The 10,661-nt window shown below is 38.5% G+C and overlaps 1 protein-coding gene across 4 annotated transcripts in view; it reads right to left on the minus strand.

Moving 5' to 3' along the window:
• LOC147022221 (protein sidekick-2-like) overlaps window positions 1-10,661 on the minus strand; it is a 676,300-nt gene that overhangs the window by 221,163 nt on the left and 444,476 nt on the right. For all 4 annotated transcript variants that reach the window (XM_085892916.1, XM_085892915.1, XM_085892914.1 and 1 more), the window contains 2 exons: window positions 9,136-9,294; window positions 7,694-7,796 (listed from right to left, as the gene is read on the minus strand). In XM_085892916.1, coding sequence (XP_085749042.1) covers window positions 7,694-7,796; window positions 9,136-9,294 — 262 coding nt within the window. The remainder of the gene's footprint in view (window positions 1-7,693; window positions 7,797-9,135; window positions 9,295-10,661) is intronic.

A 10,661-nucleotide genomic window follows, 5' to 3' on the forward strand; every position in this document is an offset into this window, starting at 1 on the left:
CGACCAGTTGAACGTCCATCCAAAGAACGGCACATACTGATGAATCACTTGGTGCCCGTGAAACAGAGGGATGACAGGTTATAGCCGAGTCGAGATTTGACTCCAGACTCGACAGCTTAGACTTAGAGGTATGCAAACATCTTAGAGGTGAGTGTGCATACCTCTACGCCATCCTGCCAGCCCTTACTAATACTCGTACATCACATGATTATTTTATTCATTCGCATGAACCTGCAGTTGAAAATGGGAATCAAATATTAACAAGGAGCTATGTGCATATTATGTACAGTATTAAATAAAGGATTAATTCCTCCCCATAAATCCCATCACATAAATCAAGCAACCGAACTTCCACTCCACCCATTGTGGTGGTAGATTTTAGAAAAACAGCCAATCACTTTTCAGGCAGTACAAATGTACAAGTACTTGAAAAGGAGAAATAGATTTGTATAAACAAGCCTGCTTTGTGTTTCAATACACACAACTTTAACAAACAAAATATTTTGCCTTCTCTTCTCAAACCCCCCCCCCCCCCCACACATACACTTCACCTCTCTCCCACAAGTTAACAAGTCAAATTGCTTTATCTTCAATTAACCATTGGTGAGACAATAAATTTTTCCTTATAATGTTTAGGAAAGGATTCAATGGTTAGCTTCCATGCAAATGGGTATCTATTTATTACATAGGCACAGAAGGGGGATATGGGGGATGGGAGAGGATAAAAAAAAACATTATACAGGGAGAAAAAGACATACAACGTCATAGCCCCCACGGTTTTATTAAGTTTGCTGTGCAGAGTTAAGGGCCAGCCCATATTTACAATATTTATGTGCATGCACAACTCACATGAGTGGTCATGTGACATGGAAAATTGTATATGATTGCGCAAGATTGAATAAGTAACAAAATTGCTGCTAATCGGCCATCTTGGATCTGATCTCAAAAAAATATGAGATGCACATGTAAGGCATCATTCGTTATCTGTGTGCCAAGTTTGAACAAGGTCGATAAATGAATGTCTGAGAAAGGGTTGAGGACGTGTTCAACGTGGGGTATTTTACAATTAAAATGGCCGCCAGTCTACCAGTCGGCCATCAATTATCAGATCACAAAACAAAGCAAGGTGCACGTGTATTCTATCATGTACTGTGCTTGTGCCAAGTTTGAACAAAATTAGACCATGCATGTTCAAGAAATGGTTGGGGACATATTTAAATAATAAAATGGCCACCAGTCGGCCATCTTGGATCTGATCTTGAAAGAAAATGACGATCCGTCATGAAAAAAATGAAAAATATGGAAGCCGTCATTCGTTATCTGTGTGCCACGTTTCAACAACATCGGTAAATGCACGTCCGAGAAATGTTTGAGGACGTGTTCAACATCAGGGTTTTTTAACAACTAAAATGGCTGACAGTCGGCTATCTTTGAACGCGTCGCAAAACAAAATGATTTGCATATGTATACCATCATGTGTTATCTTTGTGCTAAGTACAAATAAAATTTATCCATACATGTACGAGATATGGTTGGTTTTAGACGCAAGCATGCACAGACGCAAAAACCAAGCCCAAATCCATTAGCCCCTTAAGGAGAGAGTCGTGGAGAAGTGCAGGATGAGGAGAGAGAGAAGGGAAATATTTGGTTGGGAGGAGATAGGAATTTTGTTCTGTTCTTTCATATGGCAGCTTGGCTGCCGGATAGCTATCATTTCTTGGAAACACAGCTATGCTGATGATGCTGTGCCCCTCTTCCAGTTCCTGGTACTCATTTATCTGACCTTGAAAGGATGACAGGCTGTGTAAACCCCACCTGGTGTTAATTCAGTGGCCAACAGGGCTCAAACTCAGGACTCTAAGATCCCAAGCCAGCCACCCTTGCCAGAAAGCCAACACCAGGCTTGAGATAGGAGTAACACAAGATCATGGAAGTGGTTGAGGGAAGGGATCTGAGCAGTGAAACAAATGTCACCTTGTTTAAAATTACTACCATAGTATGATCTGGATTTTCATGCGTACATGATAACTGCAATCCCAACACTTCACAAACCAGCAATCAAATGCAATTCCAAAATTTTACAACCCAGAGATCAAATGCAATTATTAAACTTAACAAACTGGCAATCAAATGCCATCATAACACTTTACAAACCAGCAATCAGATGCAACGATTAAATTTTACAAACCAGCAATCAAATGCAATCACTAAACTCCAGAAACCAACAATTAAATGCAATAACTAAACTTCAGAAACCAACAATGAAATGCAATAACTAAACTTCAGAAACCAACAATGAAACGCAATCCTAACACTTTATAAACTGTAAATCAAATGCAATCCTAAACATTGCAAACTGGCTATCAAAGTCAATCCGAAAAATTTACAAACCGACAATAAAATGCAATAATAAAACTTTACAAAATGGCTATCAAATGTAATCCTACACCTTTGCAAAATGTAAATCAAAAACCACTCGAAAACTTGACAAACAAGCAATCAAATTCCATCCTAAAATTTTACAGACCAACAAACAAATGCAATCCTGAAACTTTACAAAGTGGCAATAAAAGGCAATCCTATGACTTTACAAACTGGAAATAAAGGGCAATCCTAAAACTTTAAAAACTGGCAATCAAAGACAATCCGAAGACTTTACAAAATGGAAATCAAGGGCAATCCAAAAACTTTACAAACTGGTAATCAAAGGCAATCCTAAAACTTTTCAAACTGGCAATCAGATGCAATTCTAAATCTTTACAAACTGGTAATCAAAGGCAATCCTAAGACTTCACAAACTGAAAATCAAGGGATTTGAAAATCAATTAAAAGCAATCCTAAAACTTTATAAACTGGTGATCAGAGGCATTTATAAAACTTTACAAAATTGCAATCCAAGGCAATTCTAAAACTTTGCAAACTGGGAATCAAAGGCATCACGAAAACTTCGCAAACTGGCAATCAAATGCAATCTTAAACAATGCAAACAGGCAATCAAATGCAATCTTCAAACTTTACAACACGGCAATCAGATACAATCATAAACCTTTGCAGAATGGCAATCATAAGCCACTCGAAAACTTAAAAATCAAGCAATCAAATTCAATCACAAAATCTTACAGAATAGCAAAGGTGACTCTGAGACTTTACAAGCCAGCATTCAATTGCAATATTAAAATTTTACAGAACCACAATCAAATGCAATCCTAAAACCTTACACACGAGCAATCAAAGGCAATCCAAAAACTTTACAAACTGGAAATTAAACACAATTCTAAAACTCTACAAACTGGCAATGAAATGGAATCCTAAAACTTTATAAACTGGCAATCAAAAGCAATCTGAAAATTTTACAAACTGGCAAAGTTTTACAAACTTTTACAAATTTTAATTTACAAAATTAAACAGAATCCAAAAACTTTACAAAATGGCAATCCTAAAACTTCACAAACTGGCAACCTAAAAACTTTACAAACCGGCAATCAAAGGAAATTCCCCAAAACTTTACAGACCAGCTCAGCACTTTGGGTTTGAGTAAGAAAGATAGAGCAGTAGGGGTGTTGTATTCACCACATACAGCATCAATGAAGATATTTTATAATGCTAATAGGCTTTTGGTGTAATCAAACTGAATTCCATTTTAGAATTTTTGGAGATGACGCTTTGGTATAGAACTATGTCCAATGGAGATCAGGGGAGCGCTCATCACACTACACATGTTTCGATTTACCCAGCGATCACATCACGTGCCTTCTGGTTGAATGGTTTACATTAGCAGGAACAATCATCGCGGTGGCAGACGTATGGTTGCTCCTTGTAGATTATGAGGTTTTACCGTGCGAGACATAATAAGCAGCGATGCTCACCATAACAGTCAGGTGTGTCTGATGTGTTTGTGTGTGTTTATGTTTATGTGTATGTTTATATATCTATCTCTCTCTCTCTCTCTCTCTCTCTCTCTCTCTCTCTCTCTCTCTCTCTCTCTCTCTCTCTCTCTCTCTCTCTCTCTCTCTCTCTCTCTCTCTGTCTCTGTCTCTGTCTCTCTCTCTCTCTCTCTCTCTCTCTGTCTCTCTCTCTCTCTCTCTCTCTCTCTCTCTCTCTCTCTCTCTCTCTCTCTCTCTCTCTCTCTCTCTCTCTCTCTCTCTCTCTCTCTCTCTCTCTCTCTCTCTCTCTCTCTCTCTCTCTCTCTCTCTCTCTCTCTCTCTCTCTCTCTCTCTCTCTCTCTCTCTCTCTCTCTCTCTCTCTCTCTCTCACACACACACACACACACACACACACACACACACACACACACACACACACACACACACACACACACACACACACACACACACACACACACACACACACATACACCAAGTAAACGTGCTTATTTTAGGTGCGCTCAGGTTATAGGTTACAAGAAGTTAGTACGATATCTGTAAACCCTTGAGGGCGAGATGTGCATGCATACATACTGTATTGTATTACCGTATGGATTTTTGACATTTAATATAATATTTGATGATCCAAACTCATTCATAAACAAATTATGTCACCATCTGGGTTTAAATTGAAGCATTTTTGAAGTACCAGTATTAACGATTCTCTATTTCATGAATATATATATATATATATATATATATATATATATATATATATATATATATATATATATATATATATATATATATATATATATATATATATATATATATATATATACAAGCTATGATCCGGGAGATAAATAATTTAAAAGTTTCGCTTTTTCACACACTTAGATGTCATCATCAGATGCATAGGTGTCCTAGCTATAAATGATGCATGGATAATTTATGTAGAGCACCCCTTACATTCTCCTCACATCCCCTTCTGCTTGCTCCTGGTTAGAACTTCCACAGTTGGGATTTCACTCTTGAACACGAACCCTCATGCCCAACCTGAACCCAAACACCTCATGAAGTGCTAAAAAGTTATTAAGGCATAAAAGTGATGCCATGGAAAACATGGAGCATGTACTGCATGGTTGGATTATTATTTGATCTCCATTATAGTACACATACACAGTATTACAGTAAAAGTTAAGAGATTAAAGTAATGTACAGAGTATTGAAATAAAGTCTGTCGCCTTATTAAGTGTATTTGTTACATCCTAGAGTTAAGATTTTGTTCCCAAGAAACCTATCTCCACTTATCTTATGGGAGTATATGGGAATCCATCCATCCATCCATTGGGACCATACTCTGTGCAGAGCGTTGGTGCTGCCTAAGCAGTCTCCTTGGATAATGGGCACAATCCTGAATGGGTCGCCACTCCGACACAGGATACCAGCAAGCTGGCACTCATTTTGCCGACCTCATAAGGATGACAGGCAGAGTCAACCCCACCTGGTATTAATTCAACAGCCAAATGGGATTTGAAGTCAGGTTTGTAGGATTCCAAGCCCACCACCCTAACCATTAAGCCAATACCAGGCATTTCTGCGAATATTGGTTTTGGTTTTCGGAAATTGACCTCACAGAAGGAATGTTCAGAACATAACCCTCCTGTAAAGTGAGGCATTGCTGTGTGTGCGTGTGTGTGCGTGTGTGTGCGTGTGTGTGCGTGTGTGTGCATATATATATATATATATATATATATATATATATATATATATATATATATATATATATATATATATATATATATATATAGATATATATATCCTAGAGAAAGTGTACACCCCCTTTCCAAATATTCACCTTTTGTTGTTCTATGGCCTGGAATGAAATTGCATTAAATCAGACTTTTTCCACCTATATTTAAACATCGTAACCCACAACTTCCAAGTGAAAAACAAATTCTCCAAATTTCAGAAAGTTAATAAAAATACAAAACTAGAATATCTTGGTTGGATAAATGTCCACCCCCTGATAATATCAATAGTAAATTAGCTCAGGTGTATCCAATAACCTTCAAAATCACACACCAAGTTAATTGGCCTCAACCAGTGTTAAATTGTAGTGAATCTGATTATTTAAAATAAAAAAGAAATCAGCTATTCCTGTTTGTTTCCTCTGCTGGGTAGTGTATTTCACAGCAAAGACAACCTGGAGAACTAAGAAGCTTTCAAAATACCTCTGGGATAAAGTTGTGGAAAGGCACAGATCAGTGGATGGCTATAAAAATATTTCCAGGGCCTTGAACATCCTTTGGAGCAGAGTCAAGACAATCATTAAGAAGTGGAAGGCGTATGGTACCACCAAGACCTTGCCAAGATCAGGTCGTCCCTCCAAACTGAATGACCCAGCAAGGAGACTGATCAGAGAGGCCACCAAGAGGCCAATGGCACTTTGAAAGAGCTACATGCCTTTATGGCAAAGATTGGTCACTGTTGCACGTGACAATATCCCAAGCATTCCACAAGTATGGTCTGTATGGTGGGGTGGCAAGAAGGAAGCCATTACTCAAAAAAGCCCATCTTGAATCCCATTTGACAAATGCAAAAAAACCACTTGGCACAGATTCTGAAGCCATGTGGCAAAAAGTTTTCTGATCTGATGAAACCAAGATGGAAATTTTTGGCCTAAATGCAAAACGTTACGTTTGGTACAAACACAACAGAGCACATCACCCAAAGAACACCATCCCTACTGTGAAGCATGGTGGTGGCAGTATCATGTTATGGGGGATGTTTCTCATCAGCAGGGACTGGGGCACTTGCCAGGATAGAAGGGAAAATTGATGGAGCAAAATACAGAAAAATCCAAGAGGAAGACCTGCTGCCCTCTGCAGAAAGCTGAAATTTGAATGGAAGTTCACCTTTCATCATGACAACTACCTGAAGCACAGAGCCAAAGCCACACTGGAGTGGCTAAGAAAAAAAAGATAAATGTCCTTGAGTGACCCAGTCAGAGCCCTGACCGAAATCCAATCGAAAATTTGTGGCATGACTTGAAGATTTCTCTCCATCAACGATCCACACTTTACACACAAGCAGTGTTTGCAATCTGAGCTTGAATTGACTGAATTGACTCAATTGACTGAGCTTCAACAGTTTTGTCCAAAAAAATGGGAAATATTGCCCAGTCAAGGTGTGGAAAGTTGGTCGAGACCTATCCCAACAGACTCACAGCTGTAATTGCTGTCAAAGGTGCTTCCACCAAGTATTAACTCAGTGGGGGGGGGGGGGGGTGGACACTTATCCAACTAAGATATTCTAGTTTTGTATTTTTAATTAATTTTATGAAATTTGTAAAACTTGTTTTTCACTTGGAAGTTGTGGGTTATGATGTGTAAATAAAGGTCAAACAAGTCTGATTTAATGCAATTTAATTCCAGGCGATAAAAAAAAAACAGTGAAAATTTTGAAAGTGGGTGTAGACTTTCTTTCGGCACTGTGTGTAACATATATATATATATATATATATATATATATATATATATATATATATATATATATATATATATATATATATATATATATATACATACATATATATACATACATATATATATATATATATATGTATATAATTTCCGTGTGTATAAAAATGGGAATGGAAAACAAAGGGAATGGAATGTTAAATCAGCTGTCAGATTTGGAAGTTTTATAGTGGGAATGCAGTGTTGTCTCAGCCAATAAATGAGTCATGAAAACCTTTATCCGGCATTGCAAAGGATGCAAAGAGCAGAAACCACTGGTATTTTCTGATTCATAGGGAGGGTTATTACCTCACGGGCACAACGGGGTCATGTGTCACGCCGCAGTGGAGAGCCACCGTCATTCCTTTCACCACATTCTGGTCCCTGGGCGGAATCACAATGCGAGTACGAACTGCAGTTGAAGACGTCCAGGAGGTGATGGTGGTAATAAGTCGTAGTGGGAGAGTTGAAGAGAATGCAGGAAAAGAAGGAAAAAGCAGAGGGGAAAGAAGTGAATTATTAAAAATCCAGCTGAGACAAACTGGAGTAAGTAGGGGCGATTTCTGGGGGCATTAATGGAACCTCAGCACCAACACTCACCCTCTCGATATTCACTCCCCCCTCCCACCCCCACCAGCATCTCACAATATTTTTTTCTGGCACTTTACTAAGATGTACACAATTATTGAGGCTGCACATTAGAAAGAAACGTCCCAAGATGATAGTAGCCTCGTTTCAAATCACTTGCGCATCTTATTGCTTTCTTGACAAATACATTAATTGATTAAAAAAAAATCAGAGAAGTCTGAATTATTTGTCTTCATTGCATCATTTTTGTTGGAATTGCCTTGGTGGAGGCACTCAAGAAACATGAAATTGCGAAACATTTTTGAGTCTGCAGATGGACTCTTGAGGCTATTCTGCGAAAAAAAAAAATTTATACCCGATTTTGATTATCAGAAGATTGGAAGAAACAAAAATGCATTTGCAATTTTAGCCGAGATATATTTTTTGTCAGTGTTGTTTTTCATACACATTTTGTTCTTTTTTTAATCGAATGCTATCATGAGAAGATTCATTTCCCTGGATGAAGAAGCCATCGGCAAGATTTCTGGGATGGTATTGCATTTCTGAAAAAACTAACCCTTCCCCCCTTTCCTTTCCCCCAAACTCCCTGCCATATGCAACCTACCTTCATCCGGCCAGGTAAGTAACGCGTTTTGAAATAAACGCCATTTGGCAACTATAACGACACTCAATAGAGCGCATACCTCTGACAGGCTGAATGGTTTACGTTTTGTATCCCACTGAAAGACCAGATCTGAATCCAGACCTGAAGCAAAATCAAATCAGCTTGTTCTTGTCACCTACTCAACGTGTCCACCAAGTTTTGTCTGAATCTGTCTACAACATTTTGAAACATCATGCTATAAAATTATATCGTTTTTTGTCCTCTCTAAATGGTGAATAATCACTTAAAACGATACAGTACAGGTCTGGATCTTCACCAAAATGTAATAAATTTGTCCTTTTCAAACACCCAACTTGTCCACCGAATTTTGTCCAAAATCAGTTCACCACCTTTTGAGATATTCTTTTCACAGACAGACAGACAAACAGACAGACGTGAAAATATAACCTTCGTCCACTTTTGTTGGCAGAGGTAATAAACCATTTCATCAGTGAAACGTATTTCAATGCATTCAATTGTCTCAACACTTTGAACAACTATAAAATGTGATTTTATCTACCCCAAACGACGAGATTGGCCCGAGCCAAGGCTTCTCCTCGATAGTTCTTTGCTCGACAGGTGTACGTCCCAGAATCTCGGAGCTCAGCTGGATTGAGGTGAAGTGAACCCGATGAGGTCACAGAGAAGCGTGGAGAACCAGGAGAGAGAGGCTTTCCACCTGATGAAGAATACAAAGCACCAAAAATGGCAGAAAATCAGAATCTTTTGCATTTCCTTCAACTCAGAGGAGCTAATTGTGGAGTGCAGGACAAAGACATTAGTAGGCATCAATGTCCTTTAACGTGAATTATAAGATCATTAGTTGGACAATTTACAAAGTTTATGATATCGACACCGGCGTTCACAAACAAAACTAATTCTAAAGATCTACTCTGAGATTTTAATCTCGGTTCTTGAGCATCATTTCAGATGGAAACACCAAACAGGCCAACCTCTTGATGAACCTATTAAATTAAGGACATCATTATAGCTTGTTTGTATCGACAAACTTGCACAGCACAATGTCTTGAAATTTCCATCTATGTCAACAGTTAGAGAGTATTGAAGGGGGCGGCAGTGGTAGAGGATCTGGGGTGGTTGTTTTGGACGAATAGAGGAAACAATGTTGTGCTAGTGCGACACCATGCTTTGTCAGTATCTTACCGCTCAATGCCATTACAGCCAACATGTGCTGGCATTGTTTGTTTTTTTGTTTTTTTTCAATCAGAACTATTGGACCCTTAAAAATTATGCACACAGAGCCAAATCATTGCGTGGTATTTTGAGCTGTGATTTGGTGTTTATTCTTGGCTGGATGGTGTCCGAACTGGTAATCACATAATGTTTCTTTTTCTTCCTTTTTATTGCCAGAAACTGCAATACTGGCAACAAAATGCCCTGCAGTAACGTCGATTTGCATTGTTTTGCAGTTACGTACACGCAAGCAAATGATGACCTGCAGTGCCCAGTAAATGCAAGTAGCAGCCAGTCTCTATCTACTGGACCGCTCCCATTTGTGCCAAACAAGTCTTTATGGAATTGACAGAAAAGCAAAAAAACAAAGAAACTGCCACACTGTGAAAATGAAGAACGACAGCTTGCTTGGATTGCAAACTTGGCACAGCCAGCAGGCAGCGCGGCCATGCGCTGCGACAGCACAGGAAGTGACATGACTGCAAATGCACGTCGGAGGTAATAACAGAGATGCTAATAAAGATTAAAGGGTTAAAAAAAAAACACTTTCAGAAATGACAAGTTCACACCGTAGCCAAAAAGTAATTCACCATATCTCAGATGTATTCTGCTTGTGTTTTTGCAGTACAAGACGGTGGAATATTTTGTCGATGCAGTTTGAAGCAAAAAGTACAAACAATTTTAAAAAAAGATATGATAAAATATTTAAAATTAAACATGTATTCTTCTACAAGCTGCAGATATTTTTTAAACAGTGACTTATGTAGAAAAGTACAGCACAGTGGATTGATAGCCTACTTAATAATCAGCAAGAAACAAGGTTGGCAGCGAAGCAGTGCCAGGCCGAACAGC

Source organism: Eptatretus burgeri, chromosome 8 (assembly GCF_056783735.1).
Source record: "Eptatretus burgeri isolate ZD-2024b chromosome 8, Ebu_testis_v1, whole genome shotgun sequence".
NCBI lineage: Eukaryota > Metazoa > Chordata > Myxini > Myxiniformes > Myxinidae > Eptatretus > Eptatretus burgeri.